Source organism: Eulemur rufifrons, chromosome 3 (assembly GCF_041146395.1).
Source record: "Eulemur rufifrons isolate Redbay chromosome 3, OSU_ERuf_1, whole genome shotgun sequence".
Taxonomy (NCBI): domain Eukaryota; kingdom Metazoa; phylum Chordata; class Mammalia; order Primates; family Lemuridae; genus Eulemur; species Eulemur rufifrons.
The window spans coordinates 22386718-22406034 of NC_090985.1; the positions used below are offsets into that span (position 1 = coordinate 22386718).

The 19317-nt window shown below is 40.2% G+C and overlaps 1 protein-coding gene across 3 annotated transcripts in view; it reads right to left on the reverse strand.

The window, feature by feature from the left end:
• Window positions 1-18631, reverse strand: part of GABRB3 (gamma-aminobutyric acid type A receptor subunit beta3) — a 202991-nt gene extending 184360 nt beyond the window's left edge. For 2 of the 3 annotated variants that reach the window (XM_069465823.1, XM_069465825.1), the window contains exons 1-3: window positions 17765-17938; window positions 17544-17635; window positions 17258-17325 (exon numbers count right to left, since the gene is read on the reverse strand). In XM_069465823.1, coding sequence (XP_069321924.1) covers window positions 17258-17325; window positions 17544-17635; window positions 17765-17844 — 240 coding nt within the window. In that variant the 5' untranslated portion in view covers window positions 17845-17938. Of the gene's footprint in view, window positions 1-17257; window positions 17326-17543; window positions 17636-17764; window positions 17939-18513 lie in introns of those variants that run through there. The other variant, XM_069465824.1, reaches the window with a different exon arrangement.
• Window positions 18632-19317: the final 686 nt, after the last annotated feature.

A 19317-nucleotide genomic window follows, 5' to 3' on the forward strand; every position in this document is an offset into this window, starting at 1 on the left:
TTTCAACCATTAGATTCTTCCTATGTTTATTTTTTGTGTTACGTCCAAGGGTTTTTTTGTTTTAAGAGGGAGGAACTGGTTGGAATGACACTACTCCATCTTGGCCAGAATTGAAAATCTGTTTAAAAATTAAAAAAAAAAAAAAAACATTTCTATGAATTCTTCTCTTCCATCTCCTCTTCCCCTGGGTCTTCATATCTTTTAATTGTATTCCTGCTTATTAGCATCTCCAGAAAGGAGGCAGGGAAATAAAAGGAGTTGGAATTCAAATCAGTCCGTTTTGCTAGTCATTAGCAACCCTGGAAGAGGTTCAATGAAGGAAGAAGTAGAAACTACTTACTAAAATGAGGTTTTCAATAAACTGTGGGTGTTAATTATCCATTCAACCTAAGCCCTTAATTAGCAGTAGTTGAGTATGAGGGCTTAGACCCCATTCACTACCTAGAGAGTGCCCTTCAAATGCTTTCTGGATGAAACTGCTCAGAGAATGATAAGGTATTTCTAACCTGACTGAAAAACTGCATGATAAAATGGAAATGTCAACTTTTTTGTTATGAAAATATAAATTATGTTTTTAAAATTTTCTTTGCTTTGTGCCAAGCAAAGGGACCAGCTGACATGGTATCTATCATTGAGACATGCTCAGTTAAATAATAAGAATCAAGCAAAATACACAGAGATGAGTGAATTAAGATTAACTAAAATATGTATTTTCATTAGATTTAAATAGGCTATTGTTGATTATAAAGAGAAAAATCAACACAAGGAGCTGCTGTATAGTAATATGGCTCTATTAAATCAAAAAAATAGAATATCATGAAATGCTCAACTCATAGATGGCAAAGAACTGCCACAGATATGACAACCTATGTAAGCCTGCGATGTAGGCTAGAAAGTGAAGAGGTTGATGTAATGCTGCTATCCTGAGTGAATAAGAAAAGTATTAATACATTTTTTGCTAATAATGTAATAGAACTCAGACATACCATGAATTCTAAAAATTTTCCAAAGCTTATTTATTTTCAGATTTCATTATGATATAACCAAAATATTTTCCTTAAGTTCCTGGAATAACAAGGCAGTATCTGGCCCTCTTTTTTCCTCTAAAATTATATATTATAAAATGCAGTTAGCATGTAGGAATAGTAAAATCTACAGATTTTCATAATTTTTCTAGATTGCAAAAATTTTTCTAGATTACAGGAATTACTAATGTTGAGACTTATGTAATGTGTTTTTACAACAGTTCTTAAAATTCTGAACTTTTGTATTTTTCATTTTAATAAACTTGGGGAGAAAAACAGTTTTTGATGGTAAAGCTATCTAGAATTCACAGGATTCCTTTCTTTAACAAAGCACATTTTACAATTCATGTTAATCAAATATTTAAAATAAAATAATAACCTTTTAAATATCAACTGGCAACACTGGCAACAATTTTATTGTGGAAATTCAAACCAGAAATGCACAGGAATGTGTCCAGAACAATTGCAGATGGAAAGCTGCACTGTTCCAAAGTTTATAGCTTCCTACTCCTGGAATGAGGCCCAACAGTAATAACAGAGCCATGATCAGATTTCCTTCCATAAAAAAAGAGCTCTCTAGACATAGAAGGTCATGAAATAAAGGATCTTAAAGTAACCACTTCCACTTCCTCCTCCTGATTTGGAATTTGATGTGTGGCTCCTAATTTTCATCCTATCCCAATATTTTGAAAGCATCTTGGAAAAAAAATCAATGATACATCTAACTCATTACCACTTTTGTTGGGTGCCTTGTGTTGCTATTGATTTAGCATCCCAGTAAATAAATTTTATTAAGAGCGTGAATTTTGCCATCACTTCTCTAGGTTTCGTATTGTCAAGTTTGTTCCTCTTTTAGCTAATTTCAGATTTTAATTTTGTAGGAATTAAAGTTATGCCTTTGCACCACACTCAGTGAACTAGAGACCTTAAATGCATCCCTAATATTCAGAGGCACTATATAACATGACTTTTCATGGGTGTTTGGCCAGGAGGAAGGGTACACATTAAATATAGGCGTTTAGCTGAGACTATATCCCTGCCCCTGCCAAGAAATAAATTGTTCTGTATAAAAAAAGCATGCTTTTTAAAAATATTTTCTAAAAATCAACATCTTAGTGTTATTTCACAAGCAGACCAAAAGCCTCTTCCTAATACCCACTCTCTCTTTCCATCTCTTCTCACTGGTTCTTTTTAACCACAGTTACCTAAGGTAAGGGTGATTAGTAAAGGAAGGAACGGGTCCAGGAACACAATCCCTGCTGACCCTTCAATTTCAAAAATACTTCTACACCATTTATAATTTGCTTCCTTTAATAAGTGTTTTTAAATTAATATTTTTAATTGGCATCTCTGCCTGAGAAACACATGGGGACTGAGGCAAGGGCAGGGTGCAGGTGAGCCTATGCTCTTAATCTTCTGTGGGAAACAAAATTTGAGTCCAACAACTATCAAGAAAACTGGGAAGTTAGAACAGAGGCCTTAAGTACAGAGAATGTTCTGGGGGGTGAAGACATATTTACTGGGAGACATTTTGTAGTTGGAGACCGTTTTTTCCTAGTGGGCAGGCTGGCTTGTGTCACTTTCCCCAACATCTTGTTGAAGGCTGGGCAAAAGCTGCACATACCCATGATTTTAAGGGGCTAGAGAACCTCAAAATAGATTTCTCTGCTGTGTAGGATGGGAGACAGCTCCAGGCACTTAAGGACGAGTAAAACGAAAATTTCTGACAGAGCAGAAGGAACAGTAAGAATGGAAGAGAGAGAGAGAGAAGACCAGCAAAAAGGGTCTTGTTGAAAGCAGAATAGCACCTTTGGTCAAATGTACAACCTTGACGTAAGAAAAAGAAAAAAAAAAAAAAAAAACAAACAAACAGAGATCAGAAGTCTTTGAGAAACTTGAGGAAATGTGAAGTTATTTCTGAATAGCTTTCACTGAGGGCTGCTATTTCTGGGCGTGCTGGAGGGATTCAGAAATGGGGAGGGAGAGGAAATGGCCACCCATTCATTTCATACACAAGGTAGAAAAATCCAAATTCAGCCAAATGCCCTTTCACGTTAATGGCCAGTTAACATTTTTTTCTCTGCATCGGTAGACCAAACTTTGAATCATATTTAACGATGTCTGACATTTTTTCTCATTAACTACATGGAATATATTCCCTTTAACTTTCACTTATGTAGGCAAAGTAAATGAAAGGTTCATTAAACAATACCTCTGATTAACTGGGTGCTCACCTCCTGCCACCCTCACTGCACTCCTGAGAAGGATCAGGGCGAGACACACAGGAGGACCCCTTTTCCCAAGAGTACGTTCAGGGGTGATGGGCTCCTCCCAGCGTGTCCCCATGTTTGCTCCACAGGCTCTCCCATGTACTCAAATGGAAGACGGAGACTCGGCTGTTACTGAGATTAACTATGGGATTAAGTGGAAATTAAAATGCCTTGATGGAATCTGATAAAGTGAGTCTCCCAGTGGAAGAGGTCCGTTGTGACCTCAGAGCCTCCAACAATAATTTTCCTTCCAACTTCTTAGCCTCAACTTCTGAGAAAATTTTTATTTTCTCATCTAAGATTTATTGTGGGAATTAAAATTAATCCTGATTCCTTCAAAACAATGACTTGTACTTGTGTACTCTATTGTTTATACCTATCAGAATACCAAATATATAATGAAGATAGAGTCCATTTTAATATAAAGCCAAATTATTTGTGGTTTTTACTGTTAGATGAGATCGCGCTGGAATAATGGTAAAATTAAGAATAGCTTGGGGTTTGAATTTTAGCCTTAAATTCTAATATTCTAATTCTAATATTTTGTTGGCTACAGTTCTCTTTCCACTTACGATACCAATTCATTCTAAAATTATAGATATAAAACATTTTTAGACAATTCAATAGGAGCTCAAAGGGAGAGAGATCTTTTCTTGAAATCTACTTGGTTACATGTGTCAAAAACCTTACAAAATATTCATTCAGTAATCCTATTTAATGAAATGTATCTCAAGGAAATAATCCATAATACATACAATACTTTATGCACATGGATAGTCATTAAAACAATATTTAGTCTAGCAAATCAGAAGAAATAATCTATATATCCAACAATAGGAAAATAGTAGGTAATATATTATTACTTACTATAATAATATATTATTCAGCCATGCAACAGAATATAGCACAACTCTTAAAATCTTTGTGAAATATATTTAATAGCATGGAAGCATCTACAATTTAAAGTTACATGAAAAAGTAAAAATACTGTAGCCACACACACACAAAAAATCTCCATAGAAGCACAACCTAGAAACACTCACACTTAAGTGATAATACACACAGAAAATAGTTCAGCAATATATGAGACTGAGGTGTGAGTCCCTCCTCTGGCTAACTGACAGTTCCTATTAATTCTGCAGCAGGAGCAGGTTCCGATTTTTCTGTTTGTACCTTATTGCATAATCAAGTACAGTCCTGGGCAAAGGTTGGCATATCAGGAAATTGGATGTCAATTAATAGATGCTTGCTTTCCCGTCAGCCTCTGTTTAACAAATTTCATCTACTTTCCGCTAAAGGATGTTGGAGAAGAAAAGAGAATTTTCATTCATCATTTTAGATACTGAGAGATATGATAAAAGGAGGAAAAATACTGAGCCAAATTGACTCTTGAGGTATCCAAACTTAGAGAAACTAGCAGGTAAAACCATCATTGCTCACCTCCTAAGGGGAAATAAATGTCACTCGGGTTGGCAGCTGAGAAACAATGCCGGACGTGGACCTTTTTCCATCATCTCAGTAAACCAGCCAACGCCCGTGACCTCCCCACCCATCAATTCTCAGAGTTGATTCTACTTTAGGTGTGCCAATATGGTTACACTTAGAATAAAGCATCTGCCCCTTTTAATGTCTGAACTTTGCAAGAAGCAGCCATTTGCCGCTTTTACTTCTAACAGAGACAGAGAGTGAGAGATGAAGAAGAAGAAAATAACATATATGTGGGACCACCATTGTAGACAAATTATGTCAAAGTGGTAAATTAGGAAGTCACTTATGTACTCTCTTTAGACCATGCAATAATTTTCCCTAACCACATACTAAATCCCTATTAGTCAGATTTCATCTACTGTAGAAAAATATGAACTAAACACTTTGAATTTTTTTGTGTGTCCCCTTAACTACTTCCAAGTTTGGATCACACCACATATAATCCTAAATAGTAGCTTCCTAATTATTTAAGGATTTGCACATCCAGAGTTTTCCTCTTACAGAATAAAGTTAAACAGTTTTCCATATCTCTTTGTATAGCTCTAGTAGAGGCAAGTAAAAGTCTTCATTCCCACACCCATGACAGTTTAATCCCTTGGATTTTATGTATATGAAATTCTTTATTAATGAGAATAGAAATCAAGAAAGAAGTAGAATATGGCAAAACTTTTTGTTTTTTGTAGAGATGCTATAACATACAAAATCTATCTTTGAGGCCTGAGCTTATAATTATCTTTATTAAATTCAGGCTTATCGTCCCAAATTGGCTGAACGCAACACTGCAGATGACACTGTCCAAGCCTACGTCCTCTTCCTTTTAGACTGGATTAGGAACTCAAACAATGTTAAAATTACGTTACTGAAACACCACAGAAAATTCAAAAAATGGCACATGAAAATTAAATTTATATAAAATTTTTTAAAGGTATGAATATGGACAACTTGGTATCCAACAGTATTAACTGAGACAGTTCTATATTGGATGAAGAATTCTCAGATGATAACAGAAAGATTATCTTTTGGATACAAAAGAAACATTTTAACAGTCCACTGCAGGTTTTACTCATAAGTTAATAATGCTAAATTCAGACCAAAAAAGCTAACACTACTATGTTTGAGACCAGAAAATCACTTAGCATGCATGCAGATTAAAAATCCCAGCTGTTTATGTACAAAATGTCTGAGGCTCATAGCCTACAGCTCAGGGAACCTGAAAAAAAAGTTCCCGGATTCACACTGGCCATGCCTTGAGAACAAGACTGCAAGCTGCCAGAGCAGAGTGGCTCGGTGCCACCGGACGGCTACTTGGATAACCAACTAAACCACATGCAGTATCAAATGACAAAAAGTAGCGGCCTGTGTAAGGCAAATAGAAGGTCCCCTTATGTTTCAGACTGCTCATGGACTGTAAGAAACATGAAAACCAGCACTGCAAGGCAACTAAGAGAACATTCATTTCAGCACCTCATTAAAAAAGACGACCAAATTGAGGGCCACTGAGTCTGAACGACTTGCCAAAGTTTGCAGGAACCCTTCCCTGGGATCTAAGCATTCTGACAACTAACTTTTTCTACTGCCGAGGGCAATGTTGCAAGTTAATCCCCCTGTTGTCTCTAAAGGCAAGGTACCCTGGAGTATGGAGGAAATTACCTACATAATTAAAATCCCAAACAGTTTATGATGATAAACTAAGATCTCAAGCCTGGAAAGCCACTTTTCAATCATAAAATAAAGATGAAATTTGAAACAATCCAGTATAATGCTAAATAAAACATGGCATAGGAGAAAAGGAAAGATAAACAAGCACTGTATTTCCCAAACAAGAACCCTTCTTTGTAAGACCAGTTTTATCTGCTTCTAAATGTCAAAAAAAAAAAAGGCAAACAAATAAAAAACCATTATAATCAATTAACATTTTTGAATCTCTTTACATTTCTGGATCTGCTTTGATTTACTGGGCCATGATCACCAGCCTTTTACAATCCCTGAGACAAGCACAGGCCAGGTCCCCAGAGGGGCCTCCGCAGTGGTGCTTAATCAATGTTGCTCTCTTGCGACAGGACTGTCGTTTATGGAACAGTCCAGAAAATGCATCTGCCCTCTGAGCTACTGTCCCTGACTATTCATGAACATGTATACACACTTAAAAGAATTATACAAAATTATAAGAGGAATATTAGAGATGACTTTGTCCGGATGATATTTAACACTTTTATCACTGGAAACTTTCATACAAACCGAATCTTATTTTACATATAAATATGAGAGACATGCAAATGACATCATATATGCTACTATATAATTTCATTATATGTAATGTAAATTACATATCATAATATCTGTGTATGAAATATATTCGAAGATGGAAGTGCACTCTCCCTAGTGGGGTGTGGTGTCCGAGCCCTGCTTTCCCCACTGTTACAGCCACAGGAGGAACCTCCAGGCTCCCAAGGCTACCAAGCTCAATAGCCTCCAGGAGCCAGATTTTATTCCCAAAATTAAGTTACTACTTTTGGCCTAAGTGTGTTTTGCACCTCTCCTCTTCAACACATATATCTCTGCCTCTTTATCATTTATTCTTAAATAGAAGAAAATAAGGAAGCTTAACACACACAAATCTCCCTTCAATGTGACTAAGACTGTTATTGTAAAATGAAATCTTTGTGTTTTTTTAAATCAATCAATTGTAACAGGTGCTTAATCTTCATTTCCAGAAAATATCACTCATCTCCATATGAACTGGTAAATTTTTTGTCAAAATTTTGCCTTCCATGCTGTGGACATTGTCATGAAACAGGCTTTATAAATGCACTAATCTTCTCAGCTATTACCATTCACAGGGACTAAACATATAGGAGAGGATTCTGATTCGGTTCTTTAGCACCGCATTTCCTAAACCATGTCCTACAGAAAGCTTTGTGAAGAAGTGTTAATAGTGCCCCTCATCCCTTAACAAATGTATCTGGAAAATGATGAATTCTTCACACCCTCTCATGAAAATCTGCAAAATCATTAGCATATTAAAGGACCTGTCAATTTCTACAGCAAAGACATCTATTGTATGTGTTTACCATAATTTCCAATATCATTTGAGTAGAAACACTTTATGGGACACACATTAACATTCCGTAGGATAGCATTCTTCTAAGCAACCACTATTTTAGCCCACACTACAAGAAATGACATGCTCACAGGGATTTTGTTGTTCAGGACCAAAATAAACGGAAACTCATTCAATGACACAATCAAATGTGCCCCCATAACAATGAGTTATCTGCACATGTTTAATAGATTAAAAAGGAATATAGCACAATCAATCCTGGTCTTCAAACAGGTATCCCCAACCTTTTTCTAGCATGTAGAAAGGCATTTTGCAGGTCCACCTCTAAGTGTGGACTCTATACCCTCACTATAAACCAATGGTGAGCAATTATGCTTGGCAGGCACTTAGTGTGTGGACCCTTGCAGTAACTTCCACACCTCAGAAGGGTTCTTGGTCCATAGTTTTGGAACCACTGGTCTAGACCATAGGGGTGGCACTGCTGCCCATAATTCAAATGTTTTCTCTGTGACAAGTTCGCAGGGATCCTCATGTTTAAAGCTATGGTTAATTTTATGGGCTAAACAAACACCTAAATAAGGGAATCTCTACAGTAAAACAGATCAAAGGTACAGCTTTACTACAAGGGTCCTTTGCTCCAAAAATTCACTTAGCAAATATTTACCCAGCATGTCCTACGTGGCAGACACTGTGCTTGGTAACCATTCGAATCTACTTTGGACCTGATATATGTACTTATCTCTCAGATGGATAGAGTCAGCATGATTGGCAAAAATTAAAATATTAAAATAAAATTACCTGAATTGTTTTTTCTTTTACAACCATTTTTGGTCTGCATAGACATAGACACACACACACCCCCCCCCCCCATGAAATGGTGAGTGACCCAGAAAACTTGTGCCTTCTATTCATTAAAATTAACAATTGTAAAGTCTTATTCAAAAAACTAAATTTTAAAAGAACATAGATGTGATGTTGAATTAATTGACAAATATTTATACATATGAATCAAATACAATCAGAGTTATGTAGCTTTAAACCAGCAGATTTTGTTATCCTTGAAGTTAATACAAATAAAATAAAACAAATGTATTGCATGTCATGAATCATAGCATGTGGATTTGGCAAAGATTTTACATAAAGGACTCTTTTATTGTAGAACGGGGATAAAAATACGATGATGACGTAATCAATAGATATCAGATTGAATGCAGAAGCACAAATCAGAGCATTTAAAGAACTGTGGTGTTCTCATACCTTAATTTTATTCTTATGCATCTGAGATGTTAGTACCATGCACACTAAAGTTTTAGATACTGTATTAAATGCTTCTGTGTGATGCTTAAGTTCCGTGGAAAAATGTAAAGAGAGATACATTAGTTAATGCTTTCACATGGCTTCTATGTCTTGATGTGATCTCCTGACAACCAAGGAACAGGGGGAATCTGCATTTCCAGCCACAGAGAATAAGCAGCTAACTCTCTGTCTTGAATGAATGACACCGAGCACATGGCTGAGAGATGAGGCCCCTTGTAGTCCTATTCTTCCAAATTTTGCAGCTAGAGAATTCTCTTAATGGCTGGTATAAATGGATCAGAAGTAACTTGTGCTAGAAAACTATCAAACAAAAAACCCACCACAGCTCCACTGCACTGCTGAATGATGGATGAAAAGGGGAGACAGAGCCCAACGAATCCCTGTACAAAGAGAACAACCAAAACTTCCCCATCATATAGAAAAGTTCAACCCACAGCCTGCATATACTTCATAAGTAGACACAAAACTCTGAGTATACAAAGGCATCAGTGATTGGTGTTTAAGAATATCCACACCAACCCCTATATAGGCTAAATTTTGAGGGACCACTGCAATCCTTCACTATTTTTTCTGCTAATCAGCATAAGAGCTCCCCCGTGAAAGGGGTAACAGCTACAGCTGATGATATTATACTGGGTGCAGCCACAAAAATTCTGATTGAATTAAGTCCCCTAAAGCTGCTGGACCGGGCCACAGAGCTCTGCCACCCCCCACGCCTCCCCTCCCCCATGGAAAAATTGTCTTCCATGAAACCAGTCCCTGGTGCCAAAAAGGTTGGGGACCGCTGCCCTAAAGTAAAAATTGTGTATATCACATTTAGTCCGTAAGATTCTTCTCAGTCACGAGCCCAAATTCTGAGTTATAAAAATATTTCATTGGAAATTTATATATCAATTTATTCATGCACTTATATATTCATTTATTTATTCTTTATTCATATATTTTCTATCAACAAATATATCTAGTAGGTGCCTATCCAGTGCTGGACCCTATGCAAGGATGGCTTATTGACACAGTCCTGCCTCATGGAGCCTGTGGTCTAATGGGGAAAGAAATGGAGAAGAAAGACTAAGCAAATAAACACACCCAAATAATATCTAACACTATCATAAGGGTTATAAGGAAAGAGTAAGGAAAAGTAGAAGGGGAGGACCTAATTTAGATAGCAATGAAGGTGGTGGAAGAAGATAAAATCCCCTGAGTCTCTAACAGAGCATCTTGTGCTGCTCTGTAGCACGGTGAGGTAGAAAGACCAAAAATACATAACCAAGTCCCAGCTTCGCCATGCGGTAAGAATGAGAAAGTCAATGCTATTCCTGAGCCTATTTTCTCATCCGAAAAATGGAGATGAGGTTAACACCTCTATTACCTGCTTCACCAGGCTGATGATCAGGTTTGATGATCAAATATGACATAATACCTGAAGCATTTTATAAACTGCACAGTGGTGTAAAACTGTTAGTTATCAATTCCCTAAGTTACACCTCAACATGATTACAAAAGATTTCAGATGCGTAATAGGTTTTACTTATTTATTCCAAATGTTTGGTAGTCTTCACACAATGATTGGTATGTGAGAAAGAAGGTTCTGTTACCTATGAAAAGTAGAGCTAGCACACATGTCAAAGTGTGGAAAATGGGGTAATGAACCCATATTGCTTTCCTTGTGAAAATCTGGGAGTCTACAGTCCCAGACTTGATCCTTTTTTTCCAAGAAAGACCACCCGAGGACTCTACACTGGCTGCTGACACCTCTGTATTTCTTTAGTTCTTGCATTATTTAATTAAAAGAACAATGTCCTCTTTATTAACGTATATGCCATTCTTCATCTAAATAAGCACCAAATCCACAAGGCACCTTCATTTGGCAAGAAGCCCAAGAAGCAACAGCAATTTTTTTTTTTTTGACTCATTTTAGTTACCATCATCTAAGGAAATATAAGCAGTATATTTATCCTTTGGAAAAACCAAACATTAGAGTTGAAGATAAAAGTCAGTCATAATTTACCAACTCAAACTGAATTACCTACCAGACGTAACTGTTCTTTACACGTAAATAAGCAGATTTGCACCATCAATTCAAACTAAATGCAACACACCATAAGATCCCTGAGCCCAGCACAGACTCAAGCAAGAGGCTGTTCACAACAGGATGATGCGTGTAAGATCCATTTTTTAAAAGATGTAACAACATGAGCTTTACAACCTCCCTCAGGGGAAAGGGAAAAAGCATTTTCTTGTGCTCTCTATACCATTCATTCTAATATTAAACACAAACTCTCTTCATGAAGAGTATATTATGTAAGGTATTATTGTCATCCATCTCTGAAGTTCATTACATGCTTTCTTATCAGTGCCCCAGCATTGACGTATGATCATAACTTATGCATGAAACACACTGCCAGTGAAAAGTAATGCACTCAATAAACAGCCTTACCTCCCAAACGCAAGCAACCTGGAACCAAATGCCAACACACTCCCTGGACCTTACCCCTGGAGTGCCTTCCCTGTAAGTAGTTTTCCAACCCCAAATGGGTCAGGGAAACATTCTTCCTTTCTGCTGAGTCATCCCCCAGCTTGCTTTGTAATAAGAGCATTAGCACATTTCCTAGCTTTAAACTGCTAATAACAATTCATATACAAACTCTAAATATGGCCCATGCCTCTTTGGAAAAAAAAATCAGTAAAGGACAGCTTTCTGGACAGCTGTGGTTGTGCGAGTGCCTTTACTGCGATTTTCTCTGCAGAGTTAAGCCCTTTTGATATCACTTTGGCATGAATGGCATGCCGTGGGCTTCTAGGAGCCTGTGACTGAATTACTGAGGATTAAGTGACTTGCCTAAGGCTAGATGTTCCCACAGATGTGGAAGTAGAACCCACAGCTCCCATTCTTTGAAGGTTCTTTCCAAGTGCTCTGTCTGAACCCCTGGGATTCAGTGCCTCCTGCCTGAGAACCTAGCCAGCATTCAGCATTCACTAATGGCAAAGCAATCTCTAGACTCTGAAATGAAGGTGGGGATGATTAACAAATGTGTGGTCAAAAAAATGCCTAAAAGCTGAATTTTCCAAACTTCTAATCCTAGCTCTCTCTAGCCAGAACCACCCTCTCCTCTCTCCCCCTCTTTCTGAAAAGGAGAGAGAAAGACACAAAATGATATTGCAAATGTGTGTGTGTCTGAGCATGAGTTTGTACATGAGTAAGATTGTATCCATTTAACAGTGATGCAGCTCCAAAGCTACTTGTTGAAATATGCTGAAACTACCAAATGTTCTTATGTACCATACTTCACACCTAGACCAAAAGAAAGTGGATTTTATGAGAAGAAAATGCAACAAGTGAGAAATGAATACAATAGAACTAGCATAATGGATAAATACATCTTATAATATAATAAATAACTAAGGAAATGCATTATGTTACTCAAAAGGAACTATAATTTTTTAAAAAGGAAAATAATATGTGATTTATATGCATGAAATCAGAAAAAAATTCTGTAGTAACAGTTTCATTAGGGTTGAGTTAATTTTAATGGACTAATTAAGTATAAAGTAATAACAAGGCACAAGTTAAATCATAGAAATTAGTATTAATATTACTAGAGTTTGAATCTAGTTTTATGTCCCTAATACTTTATAGTTAATTAAGTAAAAAGTAAGTAGTGTAACTTCTGCTCTAAATTAACAAACCAAACAATGGCTCATTCTAATAAATTTCAAAAATAATAGTTCATATCTTAAAATATTGCTTTTAAATTAAAATATTCTAATTGTTTCATTTTTTTAATATTTCCTTGTGTGTCCAATATTTTCAATAATTTTCTTCCACTTATTCATTTCTCCATCTATCTATTCAATATATATGTTTATTATATACGAGGACCACTGCTAAGCACCAAAATTACAACATGCACATGTAATAACTTTCAATAGACAGTGTTCTTGCACATATACAATCTCACTTAAAGAAATGTATAGACTAAATCTGAATAATTACTTAACCACACACAATTTAGATTACCTAAAATTTTAAAACAAGGGAAGTTATATAAAACAAAGTAGTCTGTGACCACTGGCAGGTCGGCCATTTTAAACAGAGAAAATGAAGTATATGAAAAGAAAAATAGACAGACTTAGGAAAAACGGAAATGTAGAATATCTCCAGCATCCATGAAACAAGCTATGACAAAACCCAATGCTAAATATTAAAACATTCAAATCCATTCTCAGATTGTTTTTTCAAAACACCAAAATGAGTGATGATATATACATGTATATGCATAATTCATCTATATATTTATTTATTTGAGGTCAAAGACTTTTTTGGAGGCATCATCTACATGCACTACCCGTAGATAAAGATCGTGCTTCACAGTTGTTTAAAGAGAAAAGCAAAGCACTACTACTGTGTAGTACCTGCTATTGCTCTTTGCAGTCACCCCTACAAAACTCATCAACATGCATATACATAACTTTCTCCCCATGAAATACAAGTTTTTCAACATCATTATTTCAAACATTGGTGCATTTTGTTTCACTAAATACATGTTTTCAAAAATATATCTATATAAACTTAAGGAGAAAATTTCAACGAAAGACCTTCACACCCATTTATCCCTAATTTTCTTGTAAATTTTGTTCTTCCACTTCACTATCCTTACTCCTCTGTCTAAATTTACATTTTTGCCTAAATATTTATTTTAAAGCACATCTCAAATCATGTCATTCAACTGCTTTAAAACATTTACCACCTATAGCTCTTTATTTCCTGAAATTAGCATCTGAAATCCTTGGCATCATGCAGAAAGGCCCTGGGTGCACAGGGCTTTGTCCTGTTCTTCCAATTTCATCTCTCAAATCTCCCCTCCACAGTCTCTGGTCCTGCTCATCCATCCATCCATTTCTTTGTTATTTTCTTTCCCAACCCAGCAATCCTCCTCTACATGTGCCAGTCAGAATTCTATTCATCGCCCTCACCCAATTTAAATATGATTTCTTTCCTGAAGCTTTCAGAATAATATCTCCCCTCTCCAGCTTCTCCCCTCTCTCCCTCCCTCTCTCTCTTCTGTGTGCCCCTTTCATTTGTTCCTCTAATGGCATTTACCACTTTCTATTTTCTGTTACCACCTTTTGACATACCTCCTCTAATAGTTATCATACACTTAAAGCGACACCGTTTCTTATTTAGTTTCATAAGTTACAACAACTTACTAGTTTTTTGTGACTAGTAAGTTGATTAAGGAAGCTCATAAATAGAATTTATTGTTTTTATACAACATGATTGAGTGGTGGCTATAATATTATGCTCACATATTCTCTGTTTATTCCCCATAAAACATGACCCCCAAAATGATACTTCATCATTGCTCTAGGTGAGTTTCCTTTAACAATAAGTTAAATATTATAGCTAATATCATGCACAAATATGTTAAGGAAAATCAGATTTTTCTAGAACATGATGTTGACCAATCTACTTGTGGAAGGAAGGTATTTTATTTATTTATTTTTTATTTTATTTTATTTTATTTTATTTTTTGAGACAGAGTCTCACTCTGTTGCCCGGGCTAGAGTGAGTGCCGTGGCATCAGCCTAGCTCACAGCAACCTCAAACTCCTGGGCTTAAGCGATCCTACTGCCTCAGCCTCCCAAGTAGCTGGGACCACAGGCATTTGCCACCATGCCTGGCTAATTTTTTCTATATATATATATTTTAGTTGGCCAGATAATTTCTTTCTATTTTTAGTAGAGATGGGGTCTCACTCTTGCTCAGGCTGGTCTCGAACTCCTGACCTCGAGCCATCCACCTGCCTCGGCCTCCCAGAATGCTAGGATTACAGGCGTGAGCCACCGCGCACGGCTGGAAGGAAGGTATTTTAAATGGCTGTCAGCCGCATCTGTCCAATAGCCTTCAGTCTCCGATCCTATTAATCCTCAATTTCTGTTTGTAATACATTTTGCTTAGAAATCCAGAAAAATTACTATCATGAGAATGCAAAAAAAAAAAAAAGTGTATACAAGTATACCATGGCTATGCTGTGCATGTTATTAGCTATGGAATATGCACTTAAAGATTGTTCAAGATAATGGCCTTTATCTTGAATTTGTCTTTCTATTACTGGGTTCAGAGAACATTTAGACACCTCAATTCACAGTTCATGAATTAGGCAAATATTGATGAAGTTTTTAAATGTGCCAACATTTGGCATGATGCCAAAACAACTGGATAACTAAGTTTAAAAAATAACTCAAACAAAATGTACAACACATTCTCCTCACTTCCCTATTTGTTTTAATATTATACATAGTTCTTAAAGGGCCACATCAAAACATTTTCTCTTCCATTTGACGTCCAATATAATGATTTTGGACATAATCCACTAAATATTCAATTAACTTCTGTACTAAACTGCCTTATTTAGAAAATGTGAAGTTCTCAATTGAGAAAATCAGAGATTACAGAGTATGGATCCTGAATATATTAACTTTTTTCCTTTAGACCATAAAACATAACTTTTGGATTGAATTATTTTTATAATATTACATAAAAAGTGAAATATACATGTTAATTTTTATTGTAAGGTAATTTACATAAAGTCACATTTCTTCTGTGTTTCTTTACTATTATTATTATTTTGATGTACAAATGTCCTAAGTGATATACTTTGAAAGAAAGGTACATATTTTTTAAAGTATACATTGTAATTTTAAAATCTACAGGTTAGAAGTGAAAAATCAATGAAAATATTTTGGTGTGGTCAAAGATTTCTTCCTACAAAACCCTCAGTAGTATTTATTTTAAAACATATCTCACTAAAGTCTATTTAAAATAATAGTTTTAGTTTACTTGTATATGTTCCTATTTCTGACTTATTGCAATGTTTCTCAAAATACTGTTCACAAAATACTGGCTTCAAAATAATTTTAAGAATTAGTTTTAAGTGCACCTCAAGACCCCAAAACTCCAGCCTAGCTTGATCAGAATCCCTTGAAATGAGGAACAAGGGAGTATGCGTTTAAAACAAGTTTGCCCACGTGATTCTGATGTACACCAGAGTTGTGAAACTGGGCCTATCTGAAACCAAGTCTCAGTATAATCTCAATGTTGTACGTTCGAAAGAAAAGTTGCCAAACGATTTCTTCCAAAGAATGTTTTCGAATGCCCACTCTTACAATTTCTAGAGTGCCCCGCAGCAGAAAATTCAACCTGTTTTCAACTCCCTTGGTATTTCAGCTCAATTAACAAATAAAAGGGGTCATTTTTCTCATTATTCCCGTGTCCTAAAGCCCTCGGTGCAAAAGCCGGCTCCGCACCTCCGGATACTGACCTCCACTTTCTTTTGGCAGGTCAGAATGTTAAATACTGTCAGCATTCACATAAGCCCTAAGTGACACTCGGGTCACTAGCCTTTGACTCTCCTGGCAGAGCGGCCCCTCTGAGACCCCACTGTAAGTAGCGCTGGCCCTCCTGCTCTCAGAGCCTGCGGCTCGCCGTCAGCACCTCGGACAGAGCCCGGCGGAGCTGGACCCTACAGTCCAGGAGCCTGCCCCTGCAGACGCCGCTGAGACCACGGAAGCTGACCTGACGCACCCCTGGCACACACAGACCGCAGCCCCTCGTTTTCCCCAGCTCACAGCATCCTTTTCCAAACGACAACAAAGGAAACCTTAAGTACCTCTTACCTAGAATATTTGAGCCACCCCCACATCTCGCCTCTCTCTCTGGTTCCCAGCGCCTGTTGCTAAGGAAGCGAGACGGCGCTCAGAAAGCCTTGGAACCAGGAAGCAGGTGACAGACCGCTGGAGGAGCTGGGAGCACGAGGTCGACCATGAGAACGGAGCTCTAGGCCAGCCCAGGACCCCTTCCGCAGGAAGGGTGCGCCCTCCGCTCGGGTCCGTAGCCAAAGACGCCCCCCGCGCACACCCGGCGGGTGGAGGAGTCGGGAGAGCAAGAGGACAGCGCCCCGGAGCGCGGCTCCCTCTGCGGGCCAGGGAAGCTCGGCCTCGGCCCTGGAGGCCTCCGGCCCTGTACTGTGGACGCCTGCTATCCCAGAGAGCGGGCCAGGGGCTCAGGGACAGCCCTAGGGAGGGCGAGCACTCACCATGTTGACTTCGGAAACCATGTCGATGCTGGCGATGTCGATGTTCATCCCCACGCAGACCGGGGGACCTACGGGAAGCACACGACATGGTGATCAGCCAGGCTCCAGCATGGGGTGCGGGTGGCTCTGAGGACGAGGGGCTGTCCCGGGAGGGGGCGCAAGGGAAGTGCCCCCCAACCCCCAGCCAGCCGCAGCTTAGCGGATACGGCCCCCGCCTCCCTCCTCCACCCAGGCCGCCAGCGCGGTGGGTCGCGCTTCCCGCAGCGGCCGCGCGCATCCCACTTACCCCCGAAGTCGGGTCTCAGGCGAATGTCGTAGCCTTTCAACAGCTTGTCCACCGTCTCCTTCACAAAGGACATGTTCCCGGGATCGTTCACGCTGGGGGAGGGGGACAGGGGGCACAGAGAGCAGGGTCAGGCGACTGCTAACCCGCCAGCGCCCGGCGCGCACACCGCGCGCCCTGCCCGCCGCCCGGCCCGCTTCCCGTCAACCCAGCCGCGACCCTACCTCTGGGCGCAGCACACCACCGCCACCAGCACTGGGGCCGAGAAGATGCCGAAAAGCCTTCCTCCCGCAAAGCCCCACATCCCTCCGCCGCGCCCCGGCACGGGGGAGGGGGCGCCCCGCCGCCGTCGCGACCCGCAGCCGGGGCTGCTCCTGCTGCTGCCGCCGCCGCCGCCGAGCTGGCCGGGAGCGGAGGAGGGCGGAGGGGGAGGGGGAGGGGAGGAGGAGGAGGAGCGGGCACGGGAGAGGAGGAGCAGCGGGCTCGGGAGCCGAGGGAGGGGGAGGAGGCAGGGCGAGCCGGAGGCGGAGTCGGCCACGCTGCGCACCCGGCCCTCCCCCGCGCTCGCCGCTGCCCCGCGGCCCCGGCCCCAGGCGCTCCCTCCCGCCTCAGTGGCCGCCGCGCGGGACTCGGAGCACCGGGACCGTGGGGTGCAGGGGCCAGCCGGGGCCGGACACTGCGAGCGGGAGCCGCGGCTGCGCGGCGCCGGTCAGGGCCAGGGTCGGCCAAGAAGCCAACTCCCTGCAGCCGTGCGAGTGAGGGGACTGCTGGCCACCGTGGCGCAGGCAGAGTGGCGAGGAAAACGCTCCCCTCTGCCCCGCCAGATCTCCAGTCCGACCCCCCACCACGACCACCGCCCAGCTGCTGCGCGGCCCGAGAGCCAGTGGGTGCCGTGCAGCGCCTCCGCCCGCGGGACTGCGTGCTGCCGCGCCCCGAGGAAGGCTGCGGAGCCCCAGGGAAGCCCCCGTCTCACCTGCGGGGCTCAGAGCCTCGGGTCCCCAGGGTCCAGGAGAGCCAGATTGGCAGCAGGAGGGCCAGAAGCCCGGAGCACATGGCGCCGTTCTGTGGCCTAAGCTGGGTGGGATCCTCTCGCCCCCACAATCACCGAGCATTCAAACGGAGACGTGGGGATCCCCGCCCTTACCCCCACCCCCGGGCTTTCCCGCCTGACCTATCTTCCAGCCCCTTGCATGGCGGCCCGATTATTTATTTATAAAATATGACCATTTTTAAAAATCTGTTCTTTAAACTGTACCTCTCACCCTCACTCCTGAACATTTCTTGTGAGCACTGAGTCCTTCCAGCTCACATAAATAAAATTATAATGAACGGATAAGAGAGGCCTGAATATGCGCATTTTATTATCAGTAAGCTGGAATCCCAATTAGACTTGGAGACTCAGGATTGTCATTCTAGGGATCCTAAAATAAAATAAAATAAAATAACGTTCCTGCCTGGTGCATCCTGGAGCTGTCCATAGTTCTTAATATAAAACAAGGATCCCCCTTTTCCCTGTGACAAGCTTCCATCCTTCGGCTCTCATAAGAAGACCCCTGGCGCATTGACCAAGAAACAGACGGGTGTACACCAGGTACATCCTGCCCTGTGTACCACAAGTATGTATCTAAGGGGTGCTGCTCACCTAAGGCCACAGGTTGTATATTTTTCTTTAGTGAATGATCCTCAGTAAAGTTTCTCTGTACCTGAGACTTCCAATATTCAGGAAGGTGGTTACACAATCCTACCTGTGGTCAACCTACCAAACCTACAGATCGAG